This window comes from Electrona antarctica (assembly GCF_951216825.1).
Source record: "Electrona antarctica genome assembly, chromosome: 2".
Classification (NCBI taxonomy): domain Eukaryota; kingdom Metazoa; phylum Chordata; class Actinopteri; order Myctophiformes; family Myctophidae; genus Electrona; species Electrona antarctica.
The window spans coordinates 57,081,199-57,106,270 of record NC_136807.1 but is presented as its reverse complement, the minus strand read 5'-3'; the positions used below and the strand labels follow the sequence as shown (position 1 = coordinate 57,106,270).

Below are 25,072 nucleotides of genomic sequence, written 5' to 3'. Positions count from 1 at the left end.
TGCAAAAATGCTCACTACATATTCGGACACTATAACAAAATGGCGGAACCCCAAAGTAGTGCACTATATGGGGCATAGGGAATGAATTCGAACGCAGCCCTGGACTGTAGAACCTCAGACTCAACTAGAAACACCTGCTCACCTAAGACTGTTGGACTCACCTGCTCAGGTAAAAAAAAAAAAACGAACTACACTTTAGGTTCGGTTTATTATGTTAGAATCAACATCATATTACTTATTTTGTGCTGTTTTTCTCATGTCTGTGTGCAGAGCCTGAAGACATCAGGTTGGTGGGAGGAACAAGTAACTGTAATGGTACACTGGAGATTAAACACCAGGGAGAGTGGAGCCCAGTGGATGATCATTATCGGTGGAAACTGGAGTCTGCAATTGCAGTGTGTAGACAGCTGAACTGTGGCTCTGCTGTTTCAACACAAAGGAGTTCTGATGAGCGTATTGAGTGGACACCTGCACGGAGGTTGGTATCGAACTGTGATGGATCTGAATCTTCACTGAGGGAGTGTGGAACATTGTTGTCTGATATGTCTGATACTAACCACAAACTGGAAGTGGTCTGTTCAGGTAACAAACACTTCACCAATGACAGTAATCTTCTAGGCTACTCCTATCTATCACAAGTATTGATGGTATGGTATTAAGTTTTACTGTGCGGTACGGTACCTTACAAAATACCAGTGTACACTGTATATGTTACGGTATTTCTGCACCTTCTTTTACTTGATGTTCTTTCTTTCTTTCTTTCTTTCTTTCTTTCTTTCTATCCTCTGTAGAGAAGATATCCATGTACTCGGTTACACTGAAACTAATTAATTTAATCTTTTGTCTCTTCAGCTCTCCATGTTCAACCAACACGCCACACAACAGGTGAACAAACACACCTCAAACAACTAAACATCAGATTGTAGCCTTAAACGGTTTTAATCAAAGTACATATGACATTTCTTGTTGCTGTCTATTTTATTGTCTCTGTACAGAGGTTGATGATCTCAGGTTGGTGGGAGGAAGCAGAAAGTGTACTGGTACATTGGAGGTGAAATACGAGGACGAGTGGTATCCAGTATGCAGCTCTTTCATTGCAAGTGCGTTCCAGTTTCTTGCTCAGTTGAGCTGACCCATAAGCCAGGTACTTGAAGTCCTTGACTTCAGTGCCTCCTGTTGCGGTCAGGTGGATGTTCCGGTGAGATGACAGACTCACTTCTACATCTAAAGTTGACCTGGCTCGCATGCGTGATACCACATGATAGCTGTGGCCAGTGGCGCCGTCATGACGTAAAAAGAGCGGAGACATTATCACTTGATCAAGTTGAGACTAAGAGCAACTGCAGCTACTGCACATATAATAATAATAATAAATAATAATAAAACTTTATTTGTATAGCACCTTTCATGACATGAAATGCAGCTCAAAGTGCTTTACACAAAAAAGAAAAGAAAAGCAGGGCATAAACAATACAGTGAGGACATGAATAACATTTTTAAAAAGACAGATAAATCAATTAAAAGCAAGGGTGTAAAAGTGGGTCTTGAGCTGAGCTTTAAAAATGTCTACAGAGGCTGCCTGTCGAAGGTACAGTGGGAGTTTGTTCCACGCCGTCGGCCCGTAGAAGCAAAAAGCTGCTTCCCCGTATTTTTTAGTTGCCATTTTTTTAGGCAAAGCGAGCAGGCCAGCAGTGGAAGACCTTAGGGGGCGGTTTGGGACATATTTCGGCAGGCAGTCATGTAGGTAGGAAGGTGCGAGACCATTGAGAGCTTTATAAACAAGTAAAAGAATTTTAAAATCAATCCTAAAAACAACCGGAAGCCAGTGCAATGAGGCCAAGACTGGAGTAATATGTTCTCTCATCTTAGTTCTAGTTAAGACTCTGGCTGCTGCATTTTGGACAAGTTGTAATCTGTCAGTTGATTTCTTAGGCAATCCAGAAAAAAGTGCATTGCAGTAATCAAGCCGAGAAAAAACAAAGGCGTGGATTAGCGTTTTTGCATCGTCCAGTGACAAATAGGCTCTGATTCGTGCAATATTTCTAAGATGAAAAAAGGCAATCTTGGTAACATGATTAATGTGTGAATTAAAATTCAGTTCAGAAGCCAATACAACGACTATTGGCGCAGCAAAATGGATACGGTGCTAGACCATGGCCTGCACCAGCGCCGATCGGGAAGAATAAATAAATAGAGCATCCCCCAATAGTGCGGGGACGTTTAGACCCAAATGATCCCCTCCAGCATCTACGTCATCTGTGTCCCATTCAGCTTTGATTCCTGAAAGAACTGTTACACCACCAAATAGGCCAAACCCACTTAATCACCAAATTGTATTGGACACATAAAACAGGTGAGACACCTCCGTCTAGTGTCCACCACACAGCCACCCCCCCCCCCCCCCCCCTAAACCTCTATAAACCCCCAACAGTACACCCAGTGCATTTCGCACGGAAATGTGTTCCAGCAACTTCAATGTTATGGAGTTGAGGATATGTGGATCATATGTAGCCTAAATATTGCAGGGAGGCCCAGTAATGCTGTAGTTAATCCCCTGACAACGAAGACTTCATCTGCAATCACTGTGTCTCCCTTCTGGAGCACAGCATCCATTTGACCCATGGCATCCAGTGGCTGATTATCAGCCACCTGACCAAGCCACGCTCTGCTAGAGGTGAGAGTGGACCATCTCTGTTTCAGGCAGTGCTCAGTCCACAGTCACCGTTTCCATCCATATGGACATCTGGGGATTCTGCAGTGTCACTGTTCCCAATATGCTGCCACTGACTGACAATGTGAATCTAAAATACCTGACAATCTACAATAGTTCAACCCCCCCAACCTGACATTACAGTCATTTAGCAGACGCTTTTATCCAAAGCGACTTACAATAAGTGTATTCAACATAGGTAGGGAACAAAAACTACTAATCACCAGAAGTCTTTAGTGCATTTTCTGCAAAAACAAGCAACCAAGAGTATACCTAGCGCTAAGGTAAAAGTGCAATATATCAGCTACCTATTTCCTTAACCGGATGAGACAAAATAGCTAAATCAAATGAGCATGAGCTAAAACAATTAAGTGTATCGACTAAACAAGATCCAATAAACAATACAACAATAGAAAGCAAGCGTTCGTACAACTAGTTAACAACAAGTAGGTCAGGCAGAGAGGAAGGGTAGTGTTTCCTGAAGAGGTGGGTTTTCAACCTGCGGCGAAATATGGGCAGTGACTCTGCTGTCCTAACATCAGTGGGGAGTTCATTCCACCACTGTGGGGCCAGAACAGAAAAGAGTCGTGACCGTGTGGATCGGCCAGAAGGACCCTTGAGTGACGAGGCAATCAGTCGCCCCGAGGTGGCAGACCGAAGTGGTCGGGCAGGGGTGTAGGCATCGACCATAGCCCGGAGATAGGAAGGAGCTGTTCCTTTCACTGCCCTATAGGCTAACACCAGGGTTTTGAACTGGATGCGGGCCGCTACGGGGAGCCAGTGTAGAGAACGGAGAAGGATGGTTGTGTGGGAGAACTTGGGGCGGTTGAACACCAGACGAGCCGCAGCTTTCTGAACAAGCTCCAGAGGTCTGATGGCAGATGCCGGAGCACCAGCAAGGAGGGAGTTGCAGTAGTCCAGGCGGGAGATGACGAGAGCCTGGATGAGCACCTGGGCTGCCTTCTCCGTGAGGAAGGGGCGAATCCTCCTGATGTTGTAGAGGAGGAATCTGCAGGACCTTGTCACTGATGCGATGTTTGCCGAGAACGTCAGTTGATCGTCCAGGGTCACACCCAGATTTTTCGCAGTCCGAGTTGAGGTCACCACAGCATTATCAATGGTGATGGCCATGTCTCGGTGCGGACAGCCCTTCCCCGGGAGGAACATCAGCTCGGTCTTGTCCAGGTTGAGCTTCAGGTGGTTTGTCGACATCCACGCCGAGATGTCAGCCAGACAAGCAGCAATGCGTGCCTCCACTTGGGTATCAGAGGGGGGGAATGAGAGGATCAGCTGGGTGTCATCGGCATAGCAGTGGTAGGAAAAGCCATGGGAGTGGATGACAGCACCCAGAGATGTAGTGTAGAGAGAGAAAAGAAGAGGACCCAGAACCGAGCCTTGGGGAACCCCAGTTGTGAGCCTGTGTGGTTCTGACACAGACCCTCTCAGCATCACCTGGTAGGAGCGACCCGTCAGGTAGGATGCAAACAGGGAGAGTGCAGAGCCTGAGACACCCATCCCCTCGAGGGTGGAGAGGAGGATCTGATGGTTCACCGTGTCGAACGCTGCAGACAGGTCCAGGAGTATCAGGACGGAGGAGAGAGAGTTCGCTCTAGCGGCATGGAGCGACTCCGTCACTGCCAGCAGGGCAGTCTCTGTCGAGTGACCCACTTTGAAACCAGACTGGTTGGAGTCCAGGAGGTTGTTCTGGTGGAGATAGGAGGACAGTTGTTTAAAGACAGCACGTTCGAGAGTTTTAGATAGGAAGGATAGAAGGGAAACCGGTCTGTAGTTCTTGATCTCAGAGGGGTCAAGTGTCGGTTTCTTCAGGAGGGGGGTGACTCTGGCAGTCTTGAAAGTAGAGGGAAAGTAGCCAGATGTCAGAGAGGTGTTAATAAGGTGGGTTAAGAAGGGAAGAAGTTCAGGTGCAATAGACTGCAACAGAGTGGTTGGGACCGGGTCCAGAGAGCATGAGGTGGGGCGACTAGAGGTAACAAGGAGAAGGACCTCGTTAGGGGAGAGGGGAGAGAAGTGGGATAGAGAGGGGATGGGGGGGGGAAGAGGAGTAGATGAAGGTAGAGAGGGGGGGGTGGCAGGCAGACGGGTGTGGGCAGTGCGCAGGGCACCAGCCGGGGGAGGAGGGAAGGAGGATCGGATATCGTTCACCTTCTTGTCAAAGAAGTTGGCGAAATCGTCAGGGAGGAGGGACGAGGAGGGAGGAGGGGGTGGTGGTTGTAGGAGAGAGGAGAAAGTTTCAAAGAGTTTTTTAGGGTTGGAAGCAGAAGCCTGAATTTTAGTGCAGAAAAAAGCAGCTTTAGCAGCTGATAGAGAGGAGGAAAAAGTAGAAATGAGAGATTGGAAGGTGAGAAGGTCCTCCGGGAGGTTGCCCTTTCTCCATTTGCGCTCAGCCGCTCTCAGGCTCCGTCTCTCAGTCCGCACTGAGTCCGACAACCAGGGGGCAGGTGGAGTTTGGCGTGCAGGCCTGGTGGTGAGGGGACAGAGATGGTCGAGAGAAGAGGATAGAGTAGAGAAAAGAAGATCTGTGGCGGTATCAGGGGATAGAAGAGCAAAGGATTCAGGGGCAGGGAGAGCAGAGAGAACAGAAGAGGAAAGATCAGTGGAGGAAAGTGAGCGAAGATTGTGACGTGAGGAAATCATGTGGGTAGGGAGGGGCTGTGAGGGGGGAGAGGAGAGAGAGAGAGAGTAGGACATGAAGTAGTGATCAGAGAGTTTCTTACCCTTTTCACTGGAAAGAGGAGTGACATACAGGTTAGCAATAGAGCAGCCTCTGGTGAAGATCAGGTCCAGTTGGTTGCCCGCCTCATGGGTAGGAGGAGATGGGGAAATAACTAGGTCAAAGGCGGCGAGAAACGAAAGTAGTGGGTCTAGCTGCTTCTCAGTCGGGAGGTTGAAGTCGCCCAGAAGGATGAATCCAGAGCCATCGACAGGGAAGTGGGAGACTAGATGGTCCAGCTCCTCCAGGAAGCCACCAGCAGGGCCCGGTGGGCGATAAACAGCTGCAATGGTGAGCTTGACTGGATGAGAAACAGTGACCACATGAAATTCAAATGAGGTAGGAGAGAATAGTGACAGTGAAACAGGGGAGTATTTCCATTTTCTGGAAATGAGCAGACCAACCCCACCACCTGTCCGCACGGCTCTGGGAGTGTGAGAGAAAGCGTACACATCTGACAGAGCCGCGGGCGTAGCAGTGTTTTCTGGTCTGATCCAGGTCTCAGTCAGAGCAAGAAAGTTAAGGGAGAGCAAGGATGCGTAAGCTGAGATGAAAGCAGATTTGCCTTCCACCACAGCCGAGTGGCAATTCCAAAGCCCTCCCGTTACCACTTGCGCGACGTGAGTTGAAAGAGTAGGATAGATGAGATTAGTTGTGCCGCGACATCTGGGTGTAACCCAGTGTTTGTGCGACCGCCAGGAAGAAGAGAGGACAGGAATAGGAAGAAAACACATTGTAGATCACTAAACATATACTACAATACACTACTATATCTATCACACTACTATATATGTCACTAATCAATGCTACAGCTTGTCGGACTTTGACAAAGTCGCCTGTCGCCTTTGTTCGCCTGGCCTTCGTTTGCTGGACGCCGCTTAACAGCTGACGCTTTCACCTGGTGGTATAAGGCCAATCCAACTGATTGCTAATCGTCTGCCAGGAGTGCTGGCTAAAGCACTCACTTCACACTTCCCAAGGAAATCAAGTGGCCTATACTACTTATCAAGTGGCCTATTTACAGGGTGAAACTAATTAAACTAGTCTACTAGCCTACTGTTTGAACACAAACAAATACAACTATAAACTACTGACTACTACACAAGCTAATAATATACTACTAATACAAAAGCACTTAGAGTTACACTAACAGCAGTTTGCTAAAATACAGAATAATGCCTGACAATCTACAATAGTTCAACCCCCCCAACCAGACAATCTACAATAGTATACACCCCCAACCTGACAATATACAATAGTATACACCCCCAACCTGACACTCTACAATAGTATACACCCCCAACCTGACAATCTACAATAGTATACACCCCCCAACCAGAAAATCTACAATAGTATACACCCCCAACCTGACAATCTACAATAGTATACACCCCCAACCTGACAAGCTACAATAGTATACACCCCCAACCTGACACTCTACAATAGTATACACCCCCCAACCTGACAATCTACAATAGTATACACCCCCCAACCTGACAATCTACAATAGTATACACCCCCCCCCCCCTCCCAACCTGACAATCTACAATAGTATACACCCCCCCTCCCAACCTGACAATCTACAATAGTATAGACCCCCAACCTGACAATCTACAATAGTATACACCTCCCAACCTGACAATCTACAATAGTATACACCCCCCAACCTGACAATCTACAATAGTATACACCCCCAACCTGACAATCTACAATAGTATACACCGCCCAACCTGACAATCTACAATAGTATACACCCCCCCCAACCTGACAATCTACAATAGTATACACCCCCCCCAACCTGACAATCTACAATAGTATATACCCCCCAACCTGACAATCTACAATAGTATACACCCCCCCCTTGAAAAGTCCAATCCCTTATTTCCATCCACAAACAGAATTCCTCCTGAGCTTCTCTCAAAAAGGATCCACTTTAAAATAATTAACTGGCTTGACAACATCAAAGAAGAATAATAAAAACACGATTCCTTTCCTAGTTAACGGTTACAAAGTTTACGAAATTTACGGTCAAAAACTTGTGTCGTTCCACTGTTGCATCAACTCAACTCTGAACTCACTTTCGCTTTTCTCTGACGTCACTGCCAATTTCACATGCGCAGTAGCTGTTATATCGCTCAATATAATACAGTATACTTAGAAATGTATCAAAACATTGCAATAAACAATACCTGATATTAGTAAACAAACCACAACAACAATATGCAAATACTGGTAATAATAATAATGTTATGCTATATCACCTTGTTAAAACACAATAACAATAAACATAAATGCAATAATATTGTAAACTAGAAAAAGTGCCCTTCTGGGCACAGGTCTCCACCAGGAGGATAGGAGTGTGTGTGTGTGATGTTTGGCAAAATGTTTAGGAGCAATATAAACGTGTGTGTGTTGTGTGTGTGTGTGTGTGTGTGTGTGTGTGTGTGTGTGTCGCGGCTTGGCCTGTTGTAGCGCCACCATGAGGCTGATTTGAAAACGGTCAAGTGGCATTTCTTCCAAAGCCTAGTGGGAATATGCATGCACAGTTTCACCACAATCGGACGCTGCGTTGAGTAGTTGTGGCGATTTGTACGAAACGGGTACAAAGCGGGCTACTCCTGAAAAGTTTAGGAGCCAATCGTAGCCAATGAGGGTGGATTATGAGAAATCAAACAAACCCGTTTTGATCACATGACTATGGAGAGCATGTGTACCGATTTGCGTGAAATTTGGATACAATCTGAAGGAGTAATATTAGAAAATGTTTTTTACATATGTCGGCCTCCTGGTGGCGCTATAAAGAGCAGATGTGAAAAATTCCAGGCAAAGGTTTTTCCTTGGCCTCTAGGGAGTTGGCATACGAAGTTATTCACAGATCCGTGCAGTTAGAGGTAAAAACACTTTTCGGCCAGGTATAGCGCCACCATGAGGCTGAGTTGAAAATGTTCATGGGGCATTTCTTCCTCTGCCTAGTGGGAATGTGCGTGCACAATTTCACGGACATCACATGATGTGTTCATGATTTGCAGCATTTTGTTTGAAACCGAGCACTCCTGCAAACTTTGGAAGCCAATCTTAGCCAATCAGGATAGAGTCTGAGAAATCTGAAAGACCCGTTTCGTTGAATGGCTCTAGAGAGACTGTGTACCAATTTGCATGATGTTTGGACAAAATATGTAGGTGTACTGTCCAAAAACTTGTTTTGCACAAAGCGGCCTCCTGGTGGCGCTATAACAGGCCATTCTGGAAATTTTGGGGCAGAGGTTCATCGTTGGCATCCAGGGAGTGTGTGTGCAAAATTTTGCATCGACCGGGTTAACGGTGCCGGAGATTAGCTGTTCACAGACGGACGGACACACGGACGGACGGACACACGGACACACGGACGGACGGACACACGGACCCACGGACGGACGGACGGACGGAGTGCAAAACATACTCTCTCCCCATGCCTTCGGCCTGGTGGAGACAAAAACACAGCCCTGCCTGGGACTGTGACACACACACACACAGGACACAGGCATTTGTCCGACCTACTAACAGTATGGTACAATACAGTACTGTACAGCACAATATGGTACGGTAAGGTACGGTACGGTACAGTAGGCTACAGTATGGTTAAGTACGGTACAGTATGGTACTGTACTGTACCGTACAGTGTGGCTGTGGCTCAGGAGGTAGAGCAGGTCGTCCAATGATCCATGGGTCGGCGGTTCGAATCCCGGCTCCTCCTGTCTACATGTCGAAGTGTCCTTGGGCAAGACACTGAACCCCAAATTGCTCCCGATGTGCTGGTTGGTACCTTGCATGGCTTCCGCTGCAATCGGTGTATGAATGTGTGTGAATGGGTGAATGTAATGCACAATCTATGTAAAGCGCCTTGGATATAAATGCACCATTTACCATTTAGTATGGTACAGTCTGACCCGGCTGACCACTCCCCTGCTATGACCACTTCCGGTCACTCGGAACTCTGCACTCATGGGCCCCACACTGCCCTCTCATGGCAGGGCGGACCTTCTATCTCTCCTATCAGTTTTAAAGGAGCATTCAGTGATTTGGGTGATTTGGAAAACCCCCCGGTCCGGCCCGGTAACAAGATGTGCACATGCACGCACTACAGTGGGGGGGACACGCGGCAGGCCAACAGCACACACAACCAAGGCCCGCCCCCGCTCGATCATGATTGGCGGAAGGCCCCTTTCTATCCTGATTGGATGAAGGCTGGGCCACCCAGCCAAAAACGAAACCTACGTTTTTTTTTACCCCCAGGGGTTAACTGGTGACAGGGAGGAACTCCTTATATGGTCAGCACACTCTATAGTAGGGAGGATTATCACAACAAAACAAAAAAATAAGTGATATTTGAATTAAGTGAAATCACTGAATATACCTTTAACAATATGCCTGATATGCAGCGGTGAAAGTCGCTTTTAGTTCTTGCAGGAGCTCCCAGAAATTAGCGTCTGCGACAGAAACATTTTTGGGGGGGGTCAAACCCCCAATATCCTTTAAATGCATAGAAGACTGCATTTTGGCACAGTATACCTAACCTATAACACAATACAATTACAAACACAACAGGTCTTACAAATCATTAGTCCAAAAGTCTCTTGCAATGTGCACTTAACCCTGAGCACCTTGCTATGAAGTGTTATATTACCTCGTTAACGTACTTCTACTTCTAGAAAGTAATATACTGTACATGTACAATGAGTACAAAAAAGACAGTCCTCCCCAACCAGACCATTTTAGTATATACTTTTTTTTCCTGCTGCTTATAATATTTTGTTGCCTATTGAAATGTCTTCTGCTGTATATTTTTCTGTTTGTTGATGTAAAGCACTTTGTAATGCAAATTTGAAAGGTGCTATATAAATAAAGTTTTAGAGAGAGAGAGAGGGAGAGAGAGCATTCACGTTATGCTCACTCCGAGAACACAGGGAAGCTCTGAACTTTCCTTAAAAACATCTGGGACAACGCTCCACCGTCCCACACTCTTCTCCTTTCTGTCTCCCAAACTGTGGAACAAACTCCCCACTGCAGTTAGAACTGCTGACTCACTCCAAATGTCCACGTGACTCACTGTTTCCATGTCTGGTTATATGTTTCATGTCTCTCCAGTTCCTGGTCAGCCAACCAAGTTCCTGGTGGGCGCTGTGTCCGACACCAGCGTTGAACTGACCTGGGAACCGGCCTATGAGAAGGATGGCATCATTAACTATGTACTGCGCTACAAAGAGGCTGGTCATGCTGACCAGGTAAGATCACACACAACACAACACAACTACTTTTACACTTTACAGCGTGAAGCTGGTTGTAAAAACAATAATCTGCGATGAATGGTTATTTATTCAACATGAATTGTAACTTTTCTTCTTTCGTATTTATTGGTCCTTCTCATATGATGTTTGTACTTTTGTATCCTCTTCTACTGTATGAAATGTGATGTTTGTCTGTATGTCTGTTTTCAGAGCACTGAAACAAATTCCAATCAACTCTGTTGACATGGCAATCAAGTATTGAATCTTGAATTGAATCTTGAATCTTTTGTAAAAAAAAAACACGATTTAGCTTTTCATAATGTTGCTGTTGGGTGGAAACTGTTGCAATGGATCATTATTATTCAGCAGTGTAAAGTAACTAAGTACATTTACTTAAAGGCTTATTGGTTCAGATTTTTGGACTTAAAGCTGTAGGAAATACACTGCTAGCGTAGTGATACTGGACACAAAAAAATAGTTCCATGTGACAGAGGGTTCTAATAAGTTGAACGAAGGTTGCGTTATATGGTAGAAATAGGTCAACAATACAAATGATGCTAGTTTTGTGGATTTTAGGTATCTGTACTTTACTTGGGTATGTCACATTTGCAGTACTTTTACATCTACTCCACTACATTCAGAGACAAATATTGTTCTTTTACAACACTACAATTATTTTAAAGTTTTTGTTTATTTCCGTTGCTGTCGGGAGGAAACCACCTAACTCATTTTTTTTAAATCAGTGCTATTGAACACCTGTCTGTGTGTTGGTTAAAACAATAATGAACCAATGAGAAGTAGTAAAAAGTGTTTCGGACAGAACCGCTTAACTCCATTGGACCCTCAAACTGTCTGCTAAAGCAGCTAACTCCACTACCTCTCCCCCTCTCATGCAAGTACACTTTGATGGGTCAGTATTGCTTTGATTTCAAAATATAATGTTTTCTTAATTTCCTGAAAAATGAACATTTTGGAGTTAGGTGGACAGCAGAGATATTGTGATTATTATTACAAAACACAGATTAACCACTTCAGCCCTATACATTTTGGCCATTTGAAAATAGCCAATCTACAAGCTCACAGTGTGTCACGGTGTGACACATTGTGAGCATTGTGAGCTTGTAGATCTGCTATTTCAAAAGATTTGGTATACGTTTGAAAACTTGAAAATTGACATTCTGAGTACTTTGTACTTTTGGTACTAAGTACTCAGAATGTCAATTTTGATGAACTGCCCACAGCCCTCCTATGACACAGACATTTTATCTAGAGCTGGGACTCGATTAAAAAAATTAATCTAATTAATAAGAGGCTTTGTAGTTAATTAATCTCGATTAATCGCATTTTAATCGCATATCAATATTCAACCCGAGAACAGTGAGAAACCTTTTTTTTCAAATGTTTTTTGGTATCCCAGTGAATAGTGACTACGGGATTCCACTCATTTTCAACATTCATTTTCAACATTCATTAATATACCTTAGAGTTGTTGTGTGGATATAATAAGAAAGTCCCCCCCATTCTGTGTTGCCTAGAACTGGAGGTCTGAAAAAAATCAGTAACATTATGAAGTACATCTCAGTGACATCACAAAAATGTACTTCATAATGTTACTGTTTTTTTCAGACCTCCAGTTCTATAGGCAACACATAATGGGGGGACTTTATTATTTCCAGTGCACACAACTCCATAGAAAAATGTTGAAAATGAGTGGTATTCCCCTTTAAGCAATACAACTGTTTTTATCCCAACAGATAAACAAGAGCAGCAAGTGCCTATATAGTGTCTTCAGTGTGTATATGAAATACTCAAATGTGCTTTACATGGCGGGGCATGAGAACAAATAAAAACAACTTTATTATGGGGGAAACATTTCACATGAGGTTGGGGCTGACCCACGCTTGTCACTTGCTACTTCAGTATGTTTCGCATCGAGGACAGCTTGACAGCTTCGTGCTGTGGTGAAATCACCGCGCGTCTCCGGTGGTCTGTGAGACATGTTAAACTGAAGCAGCTAGCAAGCCTAGCATATAAGCTAACGTTGGTCATAAATGGATCCTTTCCCTCTGACATTGCACACAGCCATGCGTCCATCCGATAGCTTTTACATCTAAATGTCCCATCCATGGAGCAAAAGCGATATAAGCGGCTTCTTCATTCGATTCATTTGGGTTTGGATTTTGGGCTTTCTGACGGAGCTGTAGCCTGTAGTGTAGAGTGAACAACAGCTGCTGCTGCTGCTGCAGCTCGCGTGCCGCAGCCAATTCAGTACTACTAGAAACACAGTGAGAAACGTTCCGCGGTGAAAAAAAAGGTGCGATTAAATGCGTTAATTTTTTTAACGCGTTAATTTTTCTGTAGTTAATTAATCTCAATTAACGCGTTAAAGTCCCGGCCCTAATTTTATCATGATTATTAGTGAGGACCTATTATATGAAGATAGGTTGAAAAGTGGCGAAGTGGTCCTTTAAGTAAAACATGCGAGTACCTTTTCCCAACACTGTTATTTAGTTGTAGCTCTTGTTAATACTCTACGCTCTTGGTTACACATTCATAAAAACCCACAGACTGACATCAAACATTTTAAACATGTCTCAGAGTATTATTCTCTTCCATTTATATGCTCACAACTCTTGTGCTGCACTGACTGTCACACTGCGATGTATACAACAGGTCATTCATTTATGGAGAAAAAAAAAGACGGAGTGACGGCGATTATGTTTAGATTTTAAAATCAAAGTGATGTCATCACTCCCCTCTTCCTCCGGCAACAAACAGATAAAGAATTTTAGCCCCACGTCGTCCTTGGTGGTGGAGGGACTGCGGCCCGACACGGAGTACGCCTTCTCTCTGGCCGCCATCTCCAACGGAGGCACGGGAGCCTACACCGACTACGTCTCCCAGAAGACCTTGCAAACCAGTATGTAGCCCCTATATCTCCTCTCCTCTCCTCTCCTCTCCTCTCCTCTCCTCTCCTGCCGATTCCCTCTGCAGGAAACATGGGATGGTTTGGCGCTCAGTGATGATGACGACGAAATATGACCACATTCAGATTTGTCGACTGCGCCTCCTTTGTGGTCCTTAGAGTGCAATCTTTGAGTTTCATCACTACTACTGCTACATTATATTACACTACACCAGGGCTAGGCAACAGGCAGCCTTTTTGCTGTTATACATTCACACTGTAATTAACATGGTTGTACTGCTAGATATGTCCCATGTTCTGTTACACTCATACTGTATTAAACACTGTTGTACTGCATTTTTCTCTTCAGCTCTCCAGGTTCATCCAACAGTTCACACAACAGGTAAAACAAACATGAACAAACACATCATTGTACGCTAAAATGTTTTTTCTCCTTATCAAAGTAACATTACTTTTTACTACTTAGCCTATGCTATTGTCTCTGTACAGTGTCTGATGATGTCAGGTTGGTGGGAGGATCTAGTCACTGTACTGGTAAACTGGACGTGAAACACCAGGATGATTGGAGACCAGCGGCTGATTTTCTGTCTAACTGGAACCTGAATTCATCATCTGTAGTGTGTAAACAGCTGGGCTGTGGCTCTGCTGTTTACACAACACGGAGACATGATGCACATCAATCTGTATGGTGGATTACATCGTCCTGTGTTGGATCTGAGTCTTCACTGAGCAAGTGTGTAAACATGAGGTCCGCTAGTTCTAGCGACAGACTGGAGGTGATCTGTTCAGGTAACAAACAATAACTTCAACAATGACACAAATCTATACCGTCTCTTATTTTGTTTGTCTGCCTGCCTGCCTGCCTGCCTGCCTGCCTGTCTGTCTGCCTGCCTGCCTGTCTGTCTGTCTGTCTGTCTGTCTGTCTGTCTGTCTGTCTGTCTGTCTGTCTGTCTGTCTGTCTGCCTGCCTGCCTGCCTGCCTGCCTGCCTGCCTGTCTGTGTGTCTATGTGTATTTGCAGACAGTTACCCTTTAAACACGCACGCACGCACGCACGCACACACGCACGCACGCACGCGCGCGTGCGCACACACACACACACACACACACACACACACACACACACACACACACACACACACACACACACACACACACACACACACACACACACACACACACAGATATCCTGCTCTATAGCTCTGCCTCTCATGTTATGTCTCCATCTTGTTCAGCCATGTTCTCCCAGTGTGGCAGACCTCAGCCTCTTGATAGGCCGATGTTCATCAAAGGCAGTCTTCCTGGGGATCATCCATGGCAGGTGTCCCTGCAGAGCAGAGCCACCGGCTCCTCTGAGCAGTTCAAGCATAAATGTGGAGGCGTCCTCATTGAATCCTGTTGGGTCCTCACTGCTGCACACTGCATGTAAGCTGCACTGAATTTATAATGGATGGCAATATTATGCAATGAGAGAAAATGAACACCCTGCCTCTGGATTATTTTAAACACATTTCCTGAAGCCATAATGACTGAGTTAGAAGTTCTAAAGAGGCCTGAAAATTAAGCCCTGGCCCATGGCCTTTCAGGACCTTTCACTGCTTCGTCTCAACCATTACTCCATGGCTCTGGTCTCAGCCACCGCGATGTATTTTTTGACATTCCGTTTTTCTCCAAAGTTGATTGTTGCCACTACTGCAGCCATAAACTACACAGGTTCATCCCGATGTTCTGGGCATCTTTGTAAAGTTAGTGTTAGTTAAAAGCAGATAAAAGTGTAACGTTTGAGCAGACTAACATCAGTCACTCTACCAGTCACTGTAGTAGAAGAGGTGCGGGTTTACACCGCAGCTATGTCGGCTCCACCTACAGGAAATATGTTTGCTGCGACCATGAGACCCGTTTCTGAATTTGTCTATACACAGGTATCGGATTTGAAAGAAGAATTACTTTTATGTTAATGTCCTTTTTTTCTTTTTTTTCCCCCTTTCTTTTCCAGTAGCCCCAACAGGTCCATGGACATGCAGGTGGTCTTGGGGGGAGTGTACCTTACGAAAAATGAATTAATTGACCAGGTCATCCCTGTGGGGAGAGCCATCGTTCACGAGGATTACAGGCAAACAAACTTCTCTGATGGTAGCTTCTCTGCTTCTCATAGTGACATCGGTGAGGCCATGAATTGACATGATAAAACATGACATGATAAAAATGTCCCCTTTATTTATAGAGCACATTTAAAACCAGGTGTTCTTTAAAACCAAGTGCTGTACACTCAGTAACGCACACAGACAGACAGACAGACAGACAGACAGACAGACAGACACTGTGTCATATCAGGTTGATGAAGCCGATCCCTCCCCTCCCCTGGGCTGGAGCGCTGCACTCAGCCTCTCTGCCTCTGTCTCTCCTCGGAAAGGTGTCTAGAGCTCTTCATGGGTACAAAAAAAATGTATTTATTTTTTGCGCTGCACGGCTACAGTAAACTGATCCTAAACCAGCCTAAAACAGTTTAAACGGCACTCCTTTGCGTTTCTCTTTCGTACCTGAGGGAGTTCCAGGGGGTCCCCAGCTAAATGATAGTTTGTCTCTCAGAGTTAAATTAACATTGATTTTACAATAGATTTCCAGAGATAGAAATGCCATTAAATGGGGGTCTGTAGATTAATATGCATGTCAAACTGGGGGTCCTTGAATTTAAAATGGTCACTGCTAGAGCCGTAAAAATCTTCTCCTATGGGGGTCCCTGGCATATATTTTCTAGTGGGGGTCTAATGAGTGTAAATTTGGGGGTCCTTGACATGAAAAAGTTTGGGAACCACTGAGCTATAGGCTGTCGCTCAGCGAGACTCCACAATACGTACAGACTAGAGATACGTGTACAGAGATATGTGAACGCACATACATGTCCAATTCTCCATGCGCAACTTTCAAATGATTGTTCATTTAAATAATTCAACTGTATGGCCCCTATGGGACGTTATCTGCCAGCTACGTACATATTCGTACCTAAAGCTTTATATCAAATATGGAGCGGTTTAGCCGGAAATCAGTTTTTAACACAGTGGATGCGGGAGAGGGATTTCTACGTGGTTCAAATCTCAAACGTCACGTGCGGGAAGCAGATTTTTACGTTTACCGCATGTTTTTATTGATTACTTTCAATCGTCTTTCTACACACCCGGGCACTTTATCAACTAGCATCGGATGATAGCACAACACTCCGATCACGTGATCGCAAAAAAAAAGAAAGAAATGCCTCACCCCCTCCCTTCCTGAAAACAGCACGAGGCAGCCCAGCCCCCGTATTGTCACTCACGTAAAGGCTGGAGACTCCCATGCATCTCGGGGCAAAATAATGGCTATAACCAAGCTGGCTGCAGTCTTTTTGTTTATCTTATAATATCTTTGTTTCAGGGAGGGGAGGGCTCTCTCATGTGACTTTCAATGGAGGGAGGGGTTGTGTGTGTAATCTGATCCGAGTTGTGACTTCAGTGTCTCCGTCAGATTTCTCTCCATTTTTCTTTTTTCTTCATTTCTTCACGCATGGATTGTATCGCCTGTGTTATTTCTTTATCTTGATGATCAACGCCGGTCAGATAGAACATGGCAAATGTGTTGTGTTGTTTGGCAGTAATACTAACCGCCTAAAAACATCGAAGGCTTTCCGAGTTTTTATGTCAGACAGCGTCTGACAAAACCGCTTCTAATTAGCCTTTCTGTTCAAGAAGAGTAGGCTACTACAAAAGCAGGTGTTACATAAAGGTGCATATCTCCAGAATGGAAGATGGTAAAATCATTTTTTTTTTTTTAAATTAGAGTGGACAAGTTACGCTTTCTTTTGAGGTATGCTGCGTGATTCTCGCTATAAGAGAACATTTACTGTGGGCCTCAGACAAGGTCCTTCGTTCAATGCATCACCTTTAGCACAGGCGGAATAGCTCTGCTCAAAATGGCCAGCATTCAAATTGTTATCATTGGCCCGGTTGCTAGGCAAGTTGGCCTCATAACTCTGAATCTAAGTTCGCTGTCCATGGCATTCCTGATCCATCGAAGGTTCGGATGTCATTTGTGATTTTCTACCGCATCGCTCCCGACATGTTAATGTTTCTGGCGAAGGTATAAACAGCGTGAGCTAATAGCTGATCGTTACAATGAAGGTCTGCCTGTAACACGGAAATTAATCTACCCCAAAACATTATTCTCTGGCATACTGGTGCAGTACTATCTGTCGCCACTTGGTGGCAGACAAAGAGGTATTACTGTAATGATTTCATAAATTACATGTAAGGTATGTTAGTCATAATATCAATATATGTAGGCCTGGCATACTATAGTTTGTAAGGTTTTCAATGTAGCCTACTTTTCTTTGGCCGGACTGATCTCCTCCTCCTATAGGCACCACACTGTTTCTATGCATTTGCATGTATTACATTGTGTTTACCTTGCCTACTGTAAATCTCTCTGGATTAAGAGTCTGCTAAATGCTTAAACTTTGTACATTGTTGTCAGATATGCTAATGCACCATTCTGTGTGTCAGCTTTACTTCAGCTGAATGTCACCCACCCTGAAAGTCAACTCTGTGCCATGGAAACCCGCTATGTTAAAACTGCCTGTCTGCCAGAGCAACCATTCGATGATGAGAAGGAGTGTGTGGTCTCTGGATGGCGCAAAACTGGTATGTATCTGCTGTATATTACGACTGATCTGAATAATACCATAGTCTATGGTATTACTTTATGGAGGATGACGAGGTTATGTCTAGACAGAGGAGAATGCTCTATGTACAAGTGAACATGTTGGTTCGGAGATTTCACCACTACTGATGTTAAGGTAAACCTGTTTATAGCTTACTCCACCCCTCCCTATACTGACCCACTGTGGGTGAAGTATAAGAGGGAGAGCTTACGCAAGCTGCAAGTAGCCTACAATGACTGTTTTAGGATTCTGTTAACACACCGAACGCCCGGGGGTATTTAGGACCATTAAATCAGAGCGCCCAGCGAATTTCAGCAACGGAGCACATTTAGTGACGCACCAGGCGCCATCTTGGATGTTCTGTAGCAACGTGTAGCCAAAACACCCCCGAGGCGATCGACAACAACGGGAGGTATGATAAATTCTAACGCAACTAGCGACGGGACCACAATGGGCCGTCAAAAACATAATCTTTTCTTAGAATTGGACGGAATGATTTGAGATCAAGAGTTATTCACGTTTTAAATGTTTCGATCTCATCCGCTAAAATGGGAGGGAACATTTTATCGGTTTTGATATCAATAAATCTCCGTCCTTTTACTAATCTCCGTCCTGAGCGCTGAGGTGTTAAAGAAACCCAGGAGCACTAGAGCCAGCGGGCTCTTTTGTACTTTGGGTCTCACCACCTTCATGGCTGAGTCGAGGAACCTGACCTACAAATTCATGTGCAGACTGGATCGCTCATTGAATGGATTAATTGGACAGACCCTGGCCGTAGTTCTGTCAGGTATACATCTACGATCAGAGGACACTGGCATGAGTGCCTCTCTTAGATTAGTAACCTAATGGTTACTAATGGGAAAGTGATTGTTAACATTTATAAGCCTATTAAAGGCGCGAGGCCCTGTTCGCACTACCTAAAAAGCGGCCATGCCTATACGGTCAGTGTATAACACTCATTTCTGGCTAAAGAACAGGTTCCTGGCTCATCTATTCCCCTCTATGCTGTATTCTATTCCTTTGCCCGTGGAAACAAATAAGATGTACTCTAGGTAACATATTGCAGGCACGTGTCAAGTTTTCCTCTCTTTTGCCTCTCTGTGTTCTTGAATCTCAGAGAGTACAAAAAAATCAAGCAGACTGTTTGACGCCAAGGTTCCGTTGATCTCTGAGCAACGCTGCAAGGATGCCTATGAAGACCGACTGGATCTGAGCATGATGTGTGCAGGATACATGGAGGGAGGGAAGGACGCCTGCCAAGTGAGTGTGTGTGTGTGTGTGTGTGTGTGTGTGTGTGTGTGTGTGTGTGTGTGTGTGTGTGTGTGTGTGTGTGTGTGTGTGTGTGTGTGTGTGTGTGTGTGTGACATCATGCCACAACCATACAGTATGCTGAAATGCTTTTTGTTTTAATGTTTAATTGCATTACATTCTAAACTACTGGCAGTGAGTAGCCTATAGCCTTATTTCATGGCTGTCAACAACAGGCCTTATGTTGGGTACATTTGGTCTTTATGTAGGGTGTGTTCAGAAATAGCGCACTGAGCGCACTGTGCAATGCAAACTAATAGGCGAGTGCGCTCCTGGTGCGCATTTCCGAACGCACCCAGAGCGTCGCAGTCCCACCCCCTTTCATGACGACGTCAGTCCCAGGAAATAATTCCCAATGCATTTTTCCCATAGACATTTCAAAACGTATTTATTTAAAGACCTTAAAAGCGTCGTACAAACCCAACTCGAATTGTGACAAATCATGACAACAAACAGAATATTTTGGACCAAACAAATAATTACAAAGAAGAAAAACAACAAAAAAAGTGAAAGATTGTGTTTGTTGTCATGATTTGTCACAACTCGAGTTGGCTTTGTAAGAGGCTTAAAGGGTCTTTAAATAAATACTTTTTGAAAAGTCTATGAGGAAAAATGAACGGGGAATCATTTCTTGGGCCCTGGTAGGGGGCGGGACTGCGACGCTCTATAATGACTGTATTAAACGGGTTGTCTTTACAGGGTGATTCAGGTGGACCTCTGATGTGTGAACAGGGTGGAATCCACTACCTGGCTGGTTTGGTGAGCTGGGGGCCTCGGTGTGACATGAGCAACGCGCCCGGTGTCTACACCAACGTCTACAGATTTCTGGACTGGATTAAGAGGAGAGATCATGGAGATTATGATTACACTAATTATTATGATTACACCTCTATTGGGGAGGATTAACGGGCCTGTTGCTGGGCCCAGGCCCAGGGGCCCCTGAGCTAGGGGGGCCCCTGAGCTTGAGCCTCCGCGTTGCTGGCTCACGGAGGATCAAGCTCAGGGGCCCCAAAAAAGTGCAAAGTTAATAACAATTATTAACTTAGCACTTTTTGTCAGTAATGGGCTTATTCATTCATGTCAATAAAATAACCCCAGAAGTCCTAAACACATATGATACATGTTACTGCGTGTTTAAGTGTAAGACAGGTTAAATGGAAACTAGGTAACATTATTTAGCCTACACTCCCTCTGCCAACCTGGGGAGAGCAACGAACTGAACTCATGCTTCCTTTTCACCTGACAGGGGGGAGTTTCCCCGGTTGGACGTAGCGTGTGGAAGCAGGCCGGGGCCCCGGCTGGCCAGGGGGAGACAGTATAGTAGACGAGGATTACTGCATGTTTTTTGTGAGGGTACCTACCTACCCTAGGGCAGGGGTTCTCAACGTTTTTTGGCTGAGGACCCCCGAAAATGCTTTGGCCATGTCTCACGACCCCCTCCCCGCCCCCCCCTCCCCACCACCAATACAAATAGACCGTGGCGCTACAATATCCTTAACCCATTCTGGGCGGGAACCCCTTTTGGTGTTAGCATTATGTTATGCTTTAGCTATTGAAAAATAGCAGATTTATGCAGGCTCTACTTATCAAAAGATCGTTTCAAATGTATATGTAGTGCTTCAAAACATGAAAGGAGATAATACTCTGAATATTAAAGCAAGATGGGAAGCAGAGGGCAACCTTACTATATCAGCAGAAGAATGGGAAAGAATATGTAAACATCAGTGGAAAATGAGTAGTTCCCCCACATGGAGAGAATTCAGTTGGAAAAATGTGAGTCGTTTCTTTTGCACTCCAGCCCAGAAAAGACATTCACGTATCAGTCGGACTGTTGGAGACTCTGTGGGGAAACATTGTCAAATCATTTTCATGTGTTCTGGAGTGGCCCTTCTGTGGTTCCATTTTGGAGAAGTGTCCACAGTGTCCTGGAAGCAGTTTTTGGTGTTGACATTCCTTTTGATTTTAAAACCATGTATCTTGCAGATCTGGAGGGACTTCAATTTGTAAAGCAGGATCAGTATCTATTGAGGGTATTGCTGGTGGCATCCAAAAAAGCCTTAACACAAAAATGGCTTACAAATGTAATACCAACTATAAATGAATGGATTGATTTAATCTATAGTATATTTATTATGGAGAGAATTACATTCAGCTTCAGAGGTCAAGTTGAAGTCTTCACAGATAACTGGTTTAGATGGATTGCTCATGTTTCTACCATAAGACCTGATTTTGTATAGTTTCAGTTAAACCTGTTTAACCTGTATATGCACCTGTTTGAGGTACTTATGTATTACGAATGATCATCGATAGAGAAGAGAGGCAGACATCTCCCCTTGTGTGTATTGTACGTATATTGTCTTGTTTTGTTTTCGGTTGTATGTATTGTCAATTGTCAGTCGTTTCGTTTTCATGTATGTTTGATTAAAATTCAATAAAACGTAAATTGAAAAAAAAGAGAATTCTTTTGAAAAATCGAAGAACGGATGTAGAAGACATTTTTAGAATCTGATCTCAGGTCAAAATGGGTTAATAATAGAGAACATACATCATAAATAAATACTGAAACCAGATATAATCATTAAGGAAAGTTTATTATGCATGAACTATGTGTACTATGTAAACTCTAAATTTCCATTTTCCAGCAATAAAGTTGCAAAAAAATAATAATAACCAAATAATTTGGGGACCCCCCGAGGGGTCGCGACCCCCAGGTTGAGAATCCCTGCCCTAGGGCATGGGTTCCCACACTTTTCAGCCCCGACCCCAAAATAATGCTGCCATTGACTTGTGACCCCAACTTAACCCTGGAGGTAATTTTATACACATAAACGTTTGGTGCACAAATGTCTGCACATGTAATGTAGAAGCTCGAGAATATTGACTTTATGTGCTTTCTTTAGATTTCACATTTTTCATTTTTCTTCAATTGTCTGTATTATAATGTGCTTCTTTATTATGTGCTAGCATACTCGTAAGCCAAAAATGGCAGATCTACAGGCTCACAATGCATCGCACTGCATTTTCGGCAAACAAGGTTTGGTGTAGGGGGACAAAAAAGCAAGTGTTGAGGCCACCCACCGTTAGAAACGTAAGTACAATGCATTGAACAAGCTTTAACAGACTTTGCGTGTTTGGACAAGAGTCACAAGACTGTAACATGGATGACTGGTTGGATGATGAACCTCCAGTACCTATTCAGAAGATAATTGACTACCATAGACAAAGGTATTTTGAAGCCAATCGGGACGGGTGGTTGTATGGTCCGCATTGCCATGATGATGATGATGATGTCGTCGTCATATTTGATAGTGAGAATTGTGTTGCTTCTCACGACTGACAAAGACAATGGGGCTGCATGAGGCTATAGTCTGAGGACACATGTGGAGGAGGAGCTTACTCACCAGGCTGTGAGTCCGAGGTCACAGGAGGTGCAGGCAGAGCAAGATGCCATGATCAGCAGCAGCTTGGCTGAAGAATCAGCTGTCAGAAAAGTGGTGAAAGGGACGACACTTAGTGCTAAGGCAGCAGCTCCACGACCCAAGAAGACTGGCCCCCAGCGGCTAAAGGGCCCAAGAAGACGAAAGCCAAGAAGCCTGTTGCCAAGAAGATGGCAGCTACAGGCTCAAAGGAGAGAAAGAGAGGAAAATGGCAGAGCCAAAGAAAGAGAAAGAAAATATCAAAAAATTTGTTTTACAAAAGTCGGCCTCCTGGTGGCGCTATAAAAGGCAGATGCGGAAATTGAGGGTCAAAGGTTTGTCCTTGGACTCTAGGGAGTGTGCATGCAACATTTCACACAGATCGGTGCAGTTTTAGGTAAAAAATGTGAAAAGCTGCCTCATGGTGGCGCTATAACAGGCCGTTCTGGAAAATATGGGGCAGAGGTTCATCGTTGGCATCCAGGGAGTGTGTGTGCAAAGTTTGGCATCGACCGGGTTAACGGTGCCGGAGATTAGCTGGTAACGGACGGACGGAAGGACACACACACGGACGGACACACGGACGGACACACGGACGGAGTGCAAAACATACTCTCTCCCCATGCCTTCGGCCTGGTGGAGACAATCACTCAGAATGTGCTTTAGGTCAGTTTTGGCTCCTACACCCCCCTCCCACCCCAACCTGACAAGCACAGATTTGTAGGCATTACATTTAGTTTGACTACGTTCCACAGATAAACATTGTGAAAATAGCCGATCTACAAGCAGGTGTTGTGAGCTTGTATATTTTCTGTTTTCACGTTTGCCTCTTTCTTGCATAATATTTGACAATTTGGCCAATTTGGAATTAAAGAGGTCTTAAGCGTCATTACATTGTCACTCTATAAATGTGCAGCCAGATATCCTCTACACACAAAAGGGCCTTTCAAACGTGAAGCGATAAAACGCGCCTACAGTTCATTTTCAATGAGACCTGCGTTTTTGCTCGGAGAAGTCGCAGTGCGACAACGCAAGCGTATTTACGTGAGCCCGTGAATTTGTTGTGCTCGTTTCGTGCACACGCCCCCCCACCCCCCGCGACTCACCAGACCTGGATTATGCTTAGCTTTTTTTCGCGCTTGCGTTGTCGCGCCACTCTTGAACAGACCCGTAGCAGAGCTGCCGTTGACCCAGGCAACAACGTGTCCCTCTTGAACAGACCTGTAGCAGAGCTGCCGTTGACCCAGGCAACAACGTGTCCCTCTTGAACAGACCTGTAGCAGAGCTGCCGTTGACCCAGGCAACAACGTGTCCCTCTTGAACAGACCTGTAGCAGAGCTGCCGTTGACCCAGGCAACAACGTGTCCCTCTTGAACAGACCTGTAGCAGAGCTGCCGTTGACCCAGGCAACAACGTGTCCCTCTTGAACAGACCTGTAGCAGAGCTGCCGTTGACCCAGGCAACAACGTGTCCCTCTTGAACAGACCTGTAGCAGAGCTGCCGTTGACCCAGGCAACAACGTGTCCCTCTTGAACAGACCCGTAGCAGAGCTGCCGTTGACCCAGGCAACAACGTGTCCCTCTTGAACAGACCCGTAGCAGAGCTGCCGTTGACCCAGGCAACAACGTGTCCCTCTTGAACAGACCTGTAGCAGAGCTGCCGTTGACCCAGGCAACAACGTGTCCCGTTTGAAAGGCCCTTTATACTGTATGTTGGATGCAGCGGGGACTTTTATTTTGAAGACTAAATATGCAGTACACAATACAAATACTCAGTACACAATACAAATACTCAATACACAATACAAATACTCAGTACACAATACAAATACTCAATACACAATACAAATACTCATTACACAATACAAATACTCAGTACTCAATACAAATACTCAGTACACAATGCAAATACTCAGTACTCAATACAAATACTCAGTACACAATAAAAATACTCAGTACACAATACAAATACTCAGTACACAATACACAATACACACATGTACAGATACAGTCATCTTGCTCATCTC

General features: G+C 44.7%; 2 protein-coding genes across 2 annotated transcripts in view; both read left to right on the top strand.

Annotated features, from left to right (window-relative positions):
• The window catches only part of LOC306934229 (chymotrypsinogen A-like), a gene marked incomplete at its 3' end in the record, with an annotated part of 117,750 nt that overhangs the window by 75,043 nt on the left and 17,635 nt on the right, over positions 1-25,072 (top strand). The gene's annotated exons all lie outside the window — the stretch shown is intronic.
• Positions 1,259-20,536, top strand: LOC306943886 (serine protease 33-like; the record flags this gene model as incomplete). The annotated part of the gene is made up of 9 exons (XM_079530410.1): positions 1,259-1,290; positions 2,607-2,674; positions 10,566-10,702; positions 13,484-13,625; positions 13,981-14,042; positions 14,879-15,054; positions 15,626-15,792; positions 19,440-19,582; positions 20,330-20,536. 9 exons carry the CDS (start codon positions 1,259-1,261, stop codon positions 20,534-20,536), a joined length of 1,134 nt encoding a protein of 377 aa, XP_079386536.1.